This window comes from Amia ocellicauda, chromosome 20, assembly GCF_036373705.1.
Source record: "Amia ocellicauda isolate fAmiCal2 chromosome 20, fAmiCal2.hap1, whole genome shotgun sequence".
Lineage (NCBI taxonomy): Eukaryota > Metazoa > Chordata > Actinopteri > Amiiformes > Amiidae > Amia > Amia ocellicauda.
The window spans coordinates 24,931,074-24,947,610 of NC_089869.1; the positions used below are offsets into that span (position 1 = coordinate 24,931,074).

At 51.1% G+C, this 16,537-nt stretch overlaps 1 protein-coding gene across 1 annotated transcript in view; it reads right to left on the reverse strand.

Moving 5' to 3' along the window:
- The window catches only part of unc5b (unc-5 netrin receptor B), a 42,529-nt gene that overhangs the window by 13,538 nt on the left and 12,454 nt on the right, over positions 1-16,537 (reverse strand). Inside the window, exon 2 of the mRNA XM_066693114.1 lies at positions 19-240. Within this exon, the coding sequence (XP_066549211.1) occupies positions 19-240 (222 nt within the window). The remainder of the gene's footprint in view (positions 1-18; positions 241-16,537) is intronic.

Sequence of the window (16,537 nt, forward strand, 5' to 3'; positions counted from 1 at the left end):
ATGAACTCGAACCCGTACCGGTGATCTGGTCCAGGCTCTCGCGGGTCACGTGGTCGTTCTGATTGACCCATTCTCCATTGCACTTGAAGTAGATCTGTGTAGCGGGCGTGGCACGGCACCGCAGCTCCACCGGCTTGTTCTTGATGATGTAGGCGTCTTCCGGCTCCTGCTGGAACACCGGGAGAGGCTCTGCTGGGGCAGACGGGAATGAATCCGGCAAAACCTCGCTGTAGTCACTGCCTGGGGGAGCAGAGGGGCAGACATCAGTACTGAGAGACAGACAGGCATGGGAACGAGACTGGGAGAATGCCACTGTAGTCACTGACTGGGGGACGGACACAGAGAAGCACAGAGGGTCATTAACACTAAGTGAGCCCCTGGCCCGTCTGGCTGCTTCCAGCTTCTGTTTGGAAACTAATGTGAAGCGACTGACGAATTCAAGTGAAAATTGAAAGCACGATTTATGAGAGAGATAATTGCTGATGCTCTCATGCACAGAGAGGCCAGAGTGGGACCAGTGTGGCTCCAGCACCGTTAGACACACAGAGACACACAGGCTCACAGGCTGCGCTCCACTCACGGACACACAGACTCACGGACACAAGGACTCACGGACACACGGACACGGCACCACGCACGCAATGTTGCGCTGTTTTGGACGTGGAGGACAAGGAGGACGTTTCGGTGATTCCAGGTTTATTAACCCGCCGGGGACGAGCAGCCGCCTCGGCAGAGCACTCGAGACCGAGTTCAGCGCTGATGTGCTCTTTCTCAGAGTGAGATGCTCCTTCAGGGGATTGTCGAGCACTTGAACAGACTACTAAACTTGTTGCAATCTAACAAGCAAGAATGCATTCGTTAGTCAGCTCTGCAAAAAGAAATATTAATTACAGCTTATTATGCCAAACGACTTTTAATTTACTGACTTGGTGAAGCTGAATAACCCAATCAGCCCTGGCTTCCTGAACTGTGCTTTCCACGCAGGCTAATTTCAGACAAACACTGGAGCGCAGCCTTAATGAGCTAACGAGATTACAGGCTTCTGCATCCAAAAAAAAACAGAAATGGAAACAGTTGGCACTGACGCAACTTAACCCTGCGAGTGCCGCTGTGCGGAGGTCGCAGCTCCCCGCCTCTGTGTCTGTCTGCGGGAGAGAGCGGCGCCTGGTCGCCGAGCCGCATCACCCCTCATCTCCCTCGCCCACTCACAGTCAGCCGCTGGAGGACAGGTTACAGAAGCAGTTTGACGGAAAAAGACAGGCTGCCGAGCAGTGGCTGGGCTCCTCCACCATGAACACCGTGTCTGTCAGGACCTGCCTGACCACAGACTGAGCACACTGACCCGACACACTGGACACAGTGCTGTACTGGAGTACCGGCAGGTCTGAACACACTGTGTCCAGTGTGTCAGTCAGTGTGTTCAGTGTGGTACTGGAGCGCCAGCATGTCTGAACACACTGACCGACACACTGGACACAGCCTGAACAGCGCCGCCCTGCTGATAACTGACACCATGATGGGGGTGATGTGTGAAGAGGCCAGTGCTGAGCACCTCCACTATCCTGGCCCACACACTCCGCACAGGCTGCCCACCCTGCCCACACCCCGAGCACGATCCTTGCTGCCCTGCGTGGTTTTGAGAGTAGTGCAGATGGTCTGTTTTGTCAATAAGCAATTGTATTTCCTTCTTCTAAATGAATGCCATTGATTCTACCTTGCAAACACAGACAGCGGGTCAGAGTGGAGACGGACGGAGACAGAGAGAGATGGGCCCGGGCCCCAGCAGACACAACAACACCAGCCAGCACAGATGGACGATAGGAAACTTCCTGTCAGCAGTTGGAAATTAAAATACTGCGAAGACAGGAAAATAAGTGCAGACAAGGTCTCTCTGAGATATATATATATACGAGGAAAAACAAAGAAAGGATACACAGAAGGCGATGGCTGGTTTTATTGGAGGCTGTGTTCACTTGAGACACACACATCTATCAGGGCTCACCAGCCTGCAATTTTCCATGGGAAGCCTGCTCTTACAGAGAGCACTAAGAGCTTTTATTTCAAAGTCTTCTATTGCGATAATGACAGGAGGAGGCCGGGTGGCTCTTCTGTTATTTCCTCGCTGTCTTTGCTTCGCAGAGAGAGGCCAGGCTAGAGAGGGGTAATAACAGGTTCCACGCAGCCAGGGTCAGTGTCCCCTGTGCGGACCCTCGGCCCCTCTCTGACTCGTCCCGAGCAGGAGGGTCTGACATGAAGGGGGTGCCGCTGTCTGTCATGGCACCATTACCCCACAAGGCTTCTTCCTTGGCTTCTCGGTTTGGCAAAGAAGACAAACTGTGAAATTGTGAATAAAATAGCAGCCGGAGCCCCTCCCTCGTCTTAAATAAACACTCTCTCTCTCACACACACAGACTGAACACAAACACACACACACACACACACACACACACACACACATTGAACACGCACACACACACTGAACAAACACACACTGAACACACACACACTCATACACACACTGAACACACACTGAACACACACACACACACAGACTGAACACACACACACTCATACACACACACACACAGACACACCCACACACACAGACTGAACACAAACACACACACACACACACACACACAGACTGAACACACACACACACGCACACACAGACTGAACACACACACACACACACAGACTGAACACACACACACTCATACACACACTGAACACACACTGAACACACACACACACCCACACACACGCACACACACGCACACAGACTGAACACACACATTGAACACACACTAAACACACACACACGCACACACACTGAACAAACACACACTGAACACATACACACACATAGACTGAACACACACTAAACACACACACACGCACACACACTGAACAAACACACACTGAACACATACACACACATAGACTGAACACACACACACACACTGAACACACACACAAACACAGACTGAACACACACACAGACTGAACACACACACACACACACAGACTGAACACAAACACGCACACACACACACTGAACACACACACCCACACACACACACACACGCGCGCGCGTGCGCGCGCACACACATGCACACACACGCACGCACACACACACACACACACACACACGCACACAGCCCCGGAGCAGCATGGTCCTCCCCAACCTGTCATTAACTCTCCCCGAGTCTCAGCCTGTCATTACCGCTCCCCCCTCACACACTCAGCCCGTCTAAAGTTAGCTCACAATTTAATTTAAAAGTGTTACTCGGGAAATAAGAGAGCTCCTCGCGAATCTAAATGACAGAGTCCCCAGACTAACTGGATAATGACAGGCCAGGCAGCAGACTGCACTGGATTGGGAGGGGCAGACAGGAAAGGTGTCTTTACAAGCACTAAACACACACACACATACAAGGTGCCTACCTTCTGCACAGATAAACACTGTACCCACCTAGACAGAGCACACACATACAAACACAGAAACCACCAATAACTGCACACAAAGTGTTCTGACTACTCATGGCCATGTATTTCCCTGGGGGCTTGATCACAGTCTCAGAGACTGTGGGGGTCCTCTAGTCCTCTAGTCAGGGCGGGGGTCCCCAGAAAGACACAGATCACAGTGATACATGCGGGAGCCTAAGCAGAGCACAGTGCATCATGACGGGACAGCTGACTCTCAGTAGCAAAGGCCGTCTATTTCACTGGGACCTGTGTGGGGGGCCATGTGCTTGGTGCTGGGGGGTCTGTGAGCTCGGTGCTGGGGGGCTCACTACACCTCTAGTAGCACACTTTGTTCGGTAGTCGCAGATGCATTGTTACTGGACATTGTCGTTTCTCATTCAAACCTCATGAAGGAAAAACAAGCCTTTTATGATGATGTAATACACGGCAGAGTTTGTTATCTCCAGATCATCCCTTGCCTCTAAATGATTTTAATTGGAAGAAAAGGAAACACGGGCTGATGCTCGGAGATGTGATGGGAGCAGTGTTCCAGAGATATGGGCAAAACACACAGGCCCGCTTCACAAACAGGATGCGTCTCACCACAACGCAGAGAGGCAAGGAAGAAAAACACGGGAGAGAGAAGGCGCTGGAACTGGACTTAAGACAGAAAGAATGAGGCTCTGAAAGAGGGTGTGTTTGAAACAGTGAGCAATTAGAGATCAACATGAATCTGTGTGAGAGAGAAAGAGACAGAGAGAGAGAGAGAGAGAGGGAGGGAGAGGGAGAGGGTGTCACGGAGTGATATAAAGAGAATGAGGGAGAGAGTGCGACAGGGAGGCTGTTACAGGTGAAGTAGCGAGGGATCAGATGAGGAGCAAAGGGCAGCAAACAGGAGACAGAAACAGCTGAAGTGTGAGGAGAGAGACAGAGATAGAGAGAGAGGGAGAGGGAGAGATGCTTTGGCAACACTTGTGTAAACTTGTCATGAATAAAGCTCATTTTGAATTTGAATTTGAGAGAGAGAGGGAGGGAGACGGAGGAAGAGAGATGATGTGATGGGGGGAATACAGAGACACGGAGACGAGAGATGAATGTGAAAACAAGAGAGAGATGAGAGCAGGAGGGAGCTGCAGAAACCTGTCCTCCTGCAGTACCCCCTGTGAGAACAGCTACTGTGTCCCTACCTGGGGCAGTCTGGCACCCACAGACACACTGTCACCCTCAGACACAATGGGACCCTCAGACACACTGGTACCCACAGTCGCACTGGCACCCTCAGACACACTGGGACCCACAGAAACACTGGCACCCTCAGACACAATGTCACCCTCAGACACATTGGGACCCTCAGACGCACTGGGACCCACAGACACACTGCGACCCTCAGACACACTGGGACCCTCAGACACACTGGGAAGGCTGCTGACAAAGACCCGTTTACTGATGAATAAGTAACTGCTGAAGGAGAGCTTCAAGGTCTCAATCAGAAGTGCCTGAGTGTTTCTTGTCTGTGTTTGTGTGCACACGTGTGTGTGTATGTGTCTGTTTTGCACATGTGTGAGAGTGTATTTGTTTGTGTGTGTGTGTATGTCTGAGTGTATGTGTCTACAGCAGAGCCCTCCAGAAGGCTGCAGGTTTGTTGTCCAGACTGCCCCCCCTATATGCAGTGAACCTTAGCACAGCAACAACAAAACGCAGCAGTAATCACTTTCCGCAGTTCTCGCCGCGCGATGCTGTCGGGATGCCCAGCTCTCTGTGAGATTCTGTAAGAAGCTGTTGTAGCAGAGCTTCGACACGAGTTTTGAGTGGCATGATCTGAATCAGACTGTGCAGCCTCGCTCTCTCCTCGGTTTGGGAGTGTTAATGTATGACGAATGCCTGTCGCTTGAAGCTAAGTCTTTAATTAAAACTTGCTGTGTTGTTCTCCTGCAGAGACTGCAGAAATGTGGATATGTGGATGGGTTTGAGGGATCTGCACTGAAGCCACTGTGGCACCTCTTGTTTAATACTTTTAAAAGAGGACAAACCACGGTCTGAGCTCAGTACATTCCTGCGGCCCCTGTGACTGACTCGGTCTCTACAGCGTGACCAGTTTGGGGTCGACGGCAAAGTGGAATTCAGAAAGACAGAATTGCTTGGCTTGTCCATCGGCCGCCAACATGTCACTCTGGATCACTGTGAGCCTTGGGCCAGAGCCTCACACACACACACAACACATGCACATACATGCACACCCACAAACCCGAACACACACACAAAACATACTCTTACCACCTGACACGGTAGTTGTTCAGATTGTGAGCCCACAATGGCTCAACAAAAAGCAGGATTGATTAATGAAGCACTCAACAACAGTGCAAGACAAGAACAGAGTCCCCCGCACACACCCATTCCCCTCCTCTACCCTTCCCACAAAAACTCCTTCACACCATCCTTTCATCTTATTACAGTCATGTTTAGTGCAGGTAAATGTGAGCTGAGAAACCAGAGGCTGGGCAACACTGTAATATATGTTTTAAGCCCAGCAGTTTCTTTAATGGGTTCCAAAACTTTGATAAAACACATCCAAGATGGAGCCTCCCCTGACAGAAGAGTTTCACCGGCTGCATGGCCGCTGGAGGAGACAGAATAAAAGCAGCCGTAAAACAGACGGATGCTGACTCCATTGTGTGAGCACCTCGCCGGAGCGAAAAGCAACTTTTAGAGGGATGGATTCCCGTCTTCCACTCCACTAAAGAGCCATAAAAATGATAAAGCAGCTTCTCTCTGCTCTTGTGCCTCTTAAAAGCCCACTCTGCCTGCCATGCCGGCCTCACAGGGCAGGGGGATCAATATCCTGACAATAAACTGAACAGGCAGGGAGATTAATGAACTTGTCTTGAGCACAACACACACAATGCCGTCTTGCTGCCTCTTTCTCTGGAAACCCAAGCGCCTTCCCTTCCCTCGGTGTGATACAGCGGGCAGCTCCTGCGCCAGAGCCATTATCCCAGCCTGTCCGACCGGCACAGTCGGCATATGGCCACATAATCCCCCGACACTCTGGGACAGGGAAGCTTTTGTTTGTTGTTCATTTAATTTTGCGCCTACATTGAAATGAATTAACTCAGTGAGTGTTTTCCAAATTGATGTTGTTGCTTTATAAACGTGCAGCATCATTACAAACCAATATCATTAGGGCTCGGCATCAGTAGTGGGGCTGTGAGATCCGCGGAGAGTTTTTAGGCTTGACTCTGAACCATAGAGAGGGCGAAGACGGACCCGAACAAACAGTGCTCTGAGCTCTCCATGCCAACAAAACCCATCAGGATCCACTCCAGACACCAGACCCTACGTGGGACCGACACTCCCACCCACAGCTCCTGCAGGGTCTAAGATGTTTCTCGCTCTAGGTATCTGTGAAGGCTTGCTCTAGAAAAGGCAGTCTTACCTACTCCCTACAGACGACCACAGAAAAAAACTAAAATAGCTACTTGGCAAGAATTAGTAGGAACTTCTTACCACTGTAATCGGCTGATCAGCAGAGCTTAAAAGCAGGATAATGCCACATATTAGGGGAATTAAAACACAGTTTACACAGCGAAACTGATTAGCCTGGTCCACTGGAACTGGCTCACAGGGGGAGCTCTGTCAGAGGGCTGGGAGAGACACTCGCTGGGGTGTCTGGAAACATTAAAGATGGCTGTTCATGACTAAGGAAATGGAACTGGAAATCAAAGCAGAGAACAGAAGAGTTGTGATGTTTGTTATTGCTGCGGTGGAGAGGGAGTTTCACTGGAAGACGGAAAACAATCCCCCAAACCGCTGCCGAGGCACAGAGTGCTGTCTAGTACAAGAGGCACTGGACTGAAACCCCACAGTATTGTAGAATTCCACTCCTGCACTGTGTCCAGCTAGATTTGGGCCTTTACATTTGTACAATTACTCTCAATATCGGGGAACAGTTTGCTAGAGTTACCTGTACAGAGCCCAGGCACGGTGGCCGATACAGGGCCTCTACGATGGTATTGAAAAGACTTAAGTCTAATCCATTTACTATAATTAATCACTTGTGCTGCAGGAACAAGGATGTATGCCGTGATACTGCCGGTGGGTAATACTGGTGCTGCAGTGAGTGTGGAGTAACCCCATGTTCCTGCAATAGTCTCAGTGCTGCCCTGCTGGGCTGTGCACCGGGACAGGAACACAGTCACTGTTCTGGGAGGAGCCAATAAAATAAAGAAATAAATGCATGTGCTATTGTCAAGTCAAATATGTTTACTCTAAAATAACAAATGTCTGACAGAACTGCTGAGGACATTGTTTGTGCAACAATGTTGGGAACTCTGCGGTCAGGCCTTTGCATTCCATTAAACACATCTGAACCTCCAGATCTCAGCTCCACTATAAATTACCAGCTGGAAACCAGCGGGAGGCAGTTAACTGCACACGGCCCCCTGAGTCAGGCCGCACCGGACACAGGAACACGACAGAGAAAACATTAGAAGAAACAAAACCCAAGAACAATCTGCCCGGATCCACCGCCCCAACACAGAGCCCTCATTGTGCGCTGGGGGGTGGGGCTCTGTGCTTGGCCCAACACTGCGAACCTGAATGGGGATCCCGGGACCAGGCAGAGGTGACACCGCCTGCTGCCTCAGGTAGGGGGCTCCACCCCACGCTGAGCCCATTAATCAAACACAATCAAAAAGAGCCCCATTCCTGCAGCCACAGGGGAGCGAAGGAGGCTCTTTCTGCCTCCTGACCACCCACTGCATGGGAACAGAGCCGAGACGCTGCCGGTCGGCCGCTTCCGGCACCGCGATCAATCACAGCTCTGGCCAGCACGTCAACACAACACACTGATGGTAATGACACACTTGTGCGTCCTCACATCGCTCAGCTCTGAGTCGAACTCCTCTCCTGGGCTTTCATGCAGACGTACAAAAAGCAAAAAACAACAAAGTTTTGCGGGAGCGGGGTGCTGTGCGTGTAGAATCACAGGTGGAAGTGGGGGCTGGCAGCTCAGGACCGAGAGCAGGCAGCTCGTCTTCACACAGACGCATGGCTGGAAGGAACAAATTGCGAAGGCGTGTAGAATGGGCTTCTCGAGAAGCTGCGATCAATACTCTGCTAATCACCAGCCTGTCTCCTGTGACTGGCAGACTACACAACCCCCAGGAACTTCACTATCAAGTCTGTGTACCCAAACCTAGTTCAATGAAATCTAATAATTTACTCTTGTAACTATATTCTCCTCCATTTGTCCTGTGCCTTTTCTCCCTCTCCCTCCCTTCTCCCTCCTGCACCGCTCCTCTCCCACACCGCAGTCCCAGGGCGCTCAGTCATGCCTCTGAGTTGCACCGCAGCAGGTTTTGCATCACCTGGCTGGCGGTGGTTGCTCGGCACTACTGGTTGTCAGGGCTGCCTGTGCCGCAGGTCGTCCCCCTGGCGCTCTCAGTGCTGCTGCGTCTCCTCGTGAGCCCTCAGCCCCGTCACTGCCTGCTCTCACATTGCACAGGTACGTGCAGCCGGCGCTGATGCAGGACTCCCAGACATGCGGGTAGCAGCAGGGCCCAGCTTTCGGAAAGGGCACATGAGAGACACAAAACTTCTTGGCTAAGTATCTGCAGAGCATAAAGCTGAGATTGACTTCGATTAATTAGGCCCCAGCCTCCCACTGTCATAATTGCTGTGTGAAAGTGTCAGAGTTGTCTGTGTTGTGTCATGGCTGGGCTGGCACTGTAATGCCCCGAGGGGTAGTGGAGGAGCAAGGGCACTGCCAATCAGGAGTGCAAACGGGGAAGTGCAGGCCGGCACCACGACAGCGGCTCTTCATGGCGAGCGGCTCTGGGAAAGGCTCCCTGGGTTGGATGCACCTTGGGCAGCGCTGACGCACAAGGCCACTCCCTGCGTGGCCGGCTCCTAACCTCCAGAGTGCACAATGGCCTGTGTGTGAGAGCGGGATCCCTTCCCGGCCTCCATTAAAGCACTGTAATTATATCACAAGACAAGCTGCATTCCATCCTGAGAGTCATAATTACAGCGCGCTCCCTCGGCCTCTATAATTATCAACTTCACAATACTGAGCCGTCTTCACCCCGGCAACAACGCCGCTCTGTAATCCCTGCCTTCCTGACTCCACACTGACAGGGAGAGGGGCGAGGGGCGGGGGGCGGCTCCATGGGCCTGGCACACACACACACACATGCACACACACACAATCAGAGAATGTCCTCCAACAGACCATCAGTATTTACATCCATACAGATAAGGTAAAATTCAGGGTAAATGACACCAGTTAACTGGATGCACAGGGGCTCTGGCAGCTGGCAGGGATGGGGGCAGTGTGCCGCCTGCCTGTGCCCCCTGGAAGCTGCGTGGAGCCCCAGCTGCCTGAGAGCAGTGGTGGAGAACAGAGGCAGGGCTCCCCTGGGACGGGGGTAACTGCAGGGGTTAGACGGGGCTATTGTTCACAGTGAAAACCTCATTGACTCTCTGGGCTGACAATAGACTTTTCACTGCGGATACAAGCAGCGACACGGCTTTCATTCACACTCATTGAGAGAGAATCTCACACACACACACGGTAACACACCCTCACACATACATAGTAACAAACACTCTCACACACACACACTCACACACAAACACTAACACACACACATGCACATGCACACACACACACTCACACACACTCAGACACGCACACACACACGCAGACACACACACACTCACAGACACACACACACACGCAGACGCACACACAGACACACACACACACGCAGACGCACTCACAGACACACACACACGCAGATGCACTCACAGACACACACACACACACACGCAGACGCACTAACAGACACACACACACACGCAGACGCACACACAGACACACACACACACGCAGACGCACACACACACGCACACACACACACACTCACAGGTCCACTCACCACTTCCCCAGTGGTACAAGATGGAGTGCCACAGACAACACAGGTGGGGCACTGTGCCTTCAGCAGAGGGAGGCTGTGTAGAGATGTGAATGTCAACAGGGTTTAATGCCACACCTGATCCCTCCACAAGCCCAGGGGAGCAGCAGGACATTTACAAAGAGTTGCGCTGCAGTGCTACACACCGCTTGCCTGCCAGCACTGACATACAAACACTGGTCCCTGTGGGAGGGCACTAGCACCAAGACACAGGGAAAGCAGGCTTCAGCGGGACCCTGGCCGTTTGTGTGTGTTTATGGGTGTGTGTGTGTGCCGGTGTGGGATTTCAGTGTGTCTCAGTGTGTCTGTCACACAGTCAGTTATACCTGACAGCACATCCACCTAGGAACTGAAGCAGCAGATCCACTGACACAGCACTAAGCTCAGCAGTGTGCGCCACAAGGAAAATCCACGTGTCTCTGTTAAACGCTGGCAATTGCATCAGAGGGGCAGAACCCTTTTGCAGAGGTGCCACAACATCCACTGTGATCATGGGCGAGACCGGAGAAGGCAGAGCCGCTGCCTCGTAGACACAGCTGTGTAACAGGGTGAAGAACCGGTATAATGTTTTATATAAACTGTATCAATGTTTCTTCTGAGCTCATTAAATAAATATATTTATCCTTTGTGCTTCAAAGACTTCAGTTCTTTACGGGGCTCTTCACAGGGTCCTCAGAGTGCCAACACATTCACAGATGCCAGCAGCAAGTTCTTTAAATGATCGTGGGTGAACGACTTCACCGAGCTCTAATCAGCGATAAAGTGCCTTGAGTCACTGGTGACAGTGTCTTTTATCTGCACAATAACACTAAGCATTCACTGGCGCCTTCACCATCACCTGAGAGAACATCCTTCACAATAGCCCTATTACCCCACCTCTGCTCTCAGTCATGTCGGTACCTGACCCTGCCTTGTAATTACAGCAAGTGAGGAACTACTTTGCACCATCAGCATCTGACAGGTTTCCCCCTTAGGAGGTTCTTAAGCGTTTTAAACAGGCCGTCTCCGACCCCATTACAAACCGGTTTGTCAACATGGCCCGGGACCAGACTCCAGCACTAGAGCCAGACAGTCTGAGATTCAATCACCTGTGATACTCAGCAGCGATCCTCACACACCCCTCCAGCTCCTCAGGGAAAAGGCGCTTCCACATGGGCTCCGTTCCTCTGGGCATTGTTAGACCATTGTGTGCAAAACTGGTTTCTGATTACATGATAACAAAGTGGAACAGTGTTCCTGTGTCTCGGGCAGAGCTCAGGTCTGGCCACTAACCCTATGAGGACAAGTGGGTTTTTAATAAGTGCTCCAGGACTTACAGGAAAGATGTAGTGGCACACAGTAAACCTGGGACAAGTTTACAGAGAACAGGGCCATTCAATGCTGAACAATCTGTGTGTGTAGTGCAATCTATTCAGCTCATGTGGAAACGCAGTGTCACGTCTCAGGCTGTAAAGCTGTACCCTACAGGGTCTGACAGATGGCTGGCAATGAACGGGGATGTACCCTATAGGGGTTTAGGGGTGAAGCTCATGAAACTGGGGGCAGGAGAGTCATCAAAAACTCAAGATGATGAAAACGGAAAAGATGAGCTTCTACAAATGGAGAGAGGAAGACTCCAGCACTGTCGGGTCATGAGAAACCCTCACCTGCACTTGAAAAAGAGCAGAAAACCCCAGACGGACAGACTGGTCCCCGTGTCCTCCGACTCTGAGGACTCGCTGTATGGAGCCCGTTATCTCTTCACATGCTGCTTCTCTCGTATATTGTCTTTATACCAGCCTTGCAGGGAAAGCACGCTTGCAGGGTTAGTATTTTAGGCACAGTTGGAGCCGATCACAGTTTACAATTATGAGGCCACTTTCGTCTCACATCACAGCTGTGCAGGAAGTGGCAGAACTGGGATCTGAAAATCAGGAGAAGTAACACTCAGCACCCCCACCTCACAAGTGTTAGGAAGGCTCACCACATGTGACTTGCCATGAAGGGAGGCAGAGTCCCGTGCTGTAGAGTCTAGCTGCCTGTTACAACTACCCAGTACCAATCCACAGCCCGCCGCACTGGCCAGGTTTACGACACGCTGCAGGGAGGAGAGTCAGTGAGACCAGGCAGTCTGTGTGGTGCTGTTCAGACAGCTGTGTCCGCACAGGGGAGGCGGGATGAGATCAGGCTTGTCTCTCCGGCTTGGGCAGAGAGGTGACAATGAGCTGCTATTTCACCCCTCTCAGCTGGGCAGTGCTGGGCATGTCAGGTCATGCTGCCAGCTCTATAATTAGCTCCTGGCTTTGGCATAGGCTGTCCTGTCCTGAGACGTAGTGCTGGCAGGCAGAGCGCCGTGGCAGGCAGCCCTCACCCCTGCCCCACAGCTGAGCAGCTCCCTCGGACCCCCAGACGCTCTGTGAGCCAAAACTCCGGAGGACCACTTGGGAGGCCTGCTGAGAAATGTGGTGCAAACATCAGCTTTGTTCTCATGCGTGTGTGATGGACTGCCATGCAGCTCACTGACAAGGAGAAGCCCGGGACTCCGACTGGCAGAGCGGAGCAAAGTCAACACAGGGGCTCCGCAGGATGGGGCAGAGTCGTGCATCAGTGGGGTAACAAGTACAGTTGGCTTGTTTGAACCACAGCTGCAAAAGTCCTGTGGGAAGAGCAGTCCATGCGTTCAGTGGACTGAACAGGGTGGGGCTCTGCACGTTTTAGGACTACATTTTTAGCATAATTAGGATTAATCTCCAGTGCCCTCGCTTATAACATTAATGCTAATCATGGAAATTGTGAAACGCACCCAGAGAGCCAGAGATTAAATTCTGATTCTGCTACTCACTGGCACGGCAGCCTGGCACCGCTCACTCTGCCGCCAACACAGAGCCGGCCTGGCATTCAGCGATGCAATGCTGCCTTTACAAATCTCTCAGGCATTTTAAACACAAGAGATGTGTCTGATAGAGCAAGAATTGTGTGTATCTGTCGTAGTTTCCTGCCCAGGTGTGCGGTGTGTGTGTGTGTGTGTGTGCTGTGTGTCTGTGTGTGTATGTGTGAGTGTTTGTCTGTTCACAATAAGCTGATGCATTTCCCCCAGAGAGCCCTTGATCAAACTTACTGCAAAATTACATCAGAAATAGAACAGTGCCGAGGTAAACACAGTGAGAGCGAAACAGAGAGAGAAAAAGTGAGGTAGGGAGAAACAGAGTGAGAGAAACGCAGACAGAGAGAAACAGTGAGAGAGAAATGAAGAGTGAGAGTAATGCAGTGAGAGAGAAACAGAGTGAGAGGTAAACAGAGTGAGAGAGAAACACAGAGTGAGAGAAACGCAGAGTAAGAGGTAAACAGAGTGAGAGGTAAACAGTGAGAACCGCAGAGAGAAACAGAGTGAGAGAAACAGTGAGAGAGAAACGCAGACAGAGAGAAACAGAGTGATAGAGAAAGAGTGAGAGAACCACAGAGGCAAGATTTTCATGTCAAAAGGAACAAGAGTGTGAAACCGTGCTGTTAAAAACAATTCCCCCACTGCTCCAACATGAGCACGACCCGTCGGTTCACATCACTGCAGGACCAGACAGATTGTCCAAAGGACACTCAGATCTCAGGAAAGCCACACTGCACATTGTGGTCTGATACGCAAGGACACGCTTATCACACCGCCTGCGTTCAAACGCTGTATGGGCTGAGGGTAGCGAGGGCACGGTCCACAGGATATCCCAAATGAAAAAGGGAAGCGAAAGGGAGAGAGATAAAAACAGGAGAGAGAGAGAGAATGGCCTGTATATGCATTGTCATTGCCTTTTCTTGCATCAGAGTGCTGCTCACATGAGATCCCTGCTGTTGCACAAACCCAGCAGAGACAACAGACAGAGGGAGTGTGTGACACAAACAGCCCCCGCCTGCAGAACAGCCAGTCAGGGCAGCAGTGTGGGCCGGTGGCACACAGCGTCACCTGTGGGCATCAGCTCACGGTTTCACAGGGTGAATTTGCAGATGTCCCCTAGCTGTGAATTCGAAACACTCCTCCGTCAAGGGGTGTGAAGGCCCAGGCTCTCAGGTCCACAGGACGTCCTAGTTATTCCTGCTCCTGGGGTCTGAGCTACTATTTCAATATACTCGTTCAATATTTCCTGACACTCATCTCAGTGGGAGCTGAAGACCAGCAGGTTTCAGAAGTGCTTCAATGTGGAACAAGCTCTCCGCTGTTGAAGAAAATAAATGAGGCAGGGGACTGCAAACCAAAGCAGACAGATCGAGGGATACAGAGAGAAATGGAGAGATGGGGTGACAGAGCGAGAGAAGGAGGAAGAGGGAGAGAGCTAGGGAGCAAGAGAGAGGCAGAAAGAGAGAGAGAGGACTCATGAAGGGATATTGATCCTGTCAGTCTTTAAAACCACCTGGCCTTGTGAAGGGATAAGCCCTCTGTTCTCATTAATTATAGCTAATGCTGGATTTATCCTTTCTGCCTTAATCTCAACACTGATCAGCCTTCATTTCCCTAATGATTTTACTGTTGACCTTTTTAGTTTTTCAAAGTGTCACAGGAAAGTGCTGTGAAAACTCGGCCCTGTCACCAGAGTGATAATAAAGGTCCCTTTCACAGAGTCTGACCTTCACTTCCATATGAAACACAGGCTGACCGACACCCCCGTAGTCCTGAGGCTTTCAGGCGCTCTTATCCTCTTAGGCCTTGTGATAAATCACTCACTCTTCATTAGATTCGGGGCCTTTTCATCACAGTGGACACCTGTGCATAGCGCATTACAGCCTGGTGACACAGTGGACCAGCACCCACAGGGACAGCAAAGTGTCCAGTCTGGTGACACAGTGGACCAGCACCCAGAGGGATAGCAAAGTGTCCAGTCTGGTGACACAGTGGACCAGCACCCACAGGGACAGCAAAGTGTCCAGTCTGGTGACACAGTGGACCAGCACCCAGAGGGACAGCAAAGTGTCCAGTCTGGTGACACAGTGGACCAGCACCCACAGGGACAGCAAAGTGTCCAGTCTGGTGACACAGTGGACCAGCACCCAGAGGGACAGTGAAGCGCAGCAACATGTCACAGTTAAACTTTTATAAATACAACCAAACAACAGATACTACCAGCAATACCAGGTGAACATTGGCAGAGACGGAACTCTGATGCAACAGTGATGCTCCTTATGACACGATGCTGGGCTTCTGTGCATCTCTCTCTCTCTCTCTCTCCTTCATTAACACCCCATCCTCTGTTCGTTGTGTGCGTCCCCTGGGAGCTCAATGATTTCAAACACCGACACAATGTCTCTAACAACACAGTGCTCAAAAACTTCTCACATTTAAACGTGAACAATAGTGGAGGAGGGTCGAGTGGCCTGGTCTATCACACACGCGCTTATTGCCTTAATTTCATTTGATTTATTCATACAGGCACAGGAGAGAGTTTGTGAAGACTGTGTCGGGACAAATGTAGTGGGCAGACAGGCAGACACAGCATACAGAAATAGCGGCTCCTGAGGAATCCACCGTTGTCTGCATGGCAGTTAAGAGGTTTGTGTTTTAAATTAGGGAAATAGAGAGCCCTTTTATCAGCACGCCGCCTGCAGCTAAACTGATAGAAAAAATAAATGAAAAATCTTTTTTTTTATGGCACAGCTTTGTACTCCAGAGCAAAGATTTCTACCCCGTGTAAAGCTCCAAATACACACCAGTTTATTAATATCTACATGGGGAAAGAAAATAATAAACAAATAAAAACTTCATGTGATGCCACGCCGGGCGAGGCGGTGAGGGACGGCCCTGAACTGCCCTGCGTTGCCAATGGCCCCTGGGGCCAGACCTGACCGCTGTTCCCCCGAGACTGGCTCTCCACCTCTTGTGTGTTCAGTTTCTGAGCCCAGTTGTGCAGCTTCTTCGCGCTGTCTGCAGCCGTGCAGATGCCAGGCCTGTGTCTGCTGACGGGGCCGCCCCCTGGCACTCACTGCCCGGACCCTGGGGGGGTAAGCCGCCCTGTGCAAAGTGCAGATGGAAAAGGTCATCTCTTTACAGCTTCATAAAACTCAGCCAGGTCTTCTTTCTTAGTTTAAGTAGTTTCCTCAGGAGTGTTTTATGGGATAGCGATAACCGTGGCACCCAG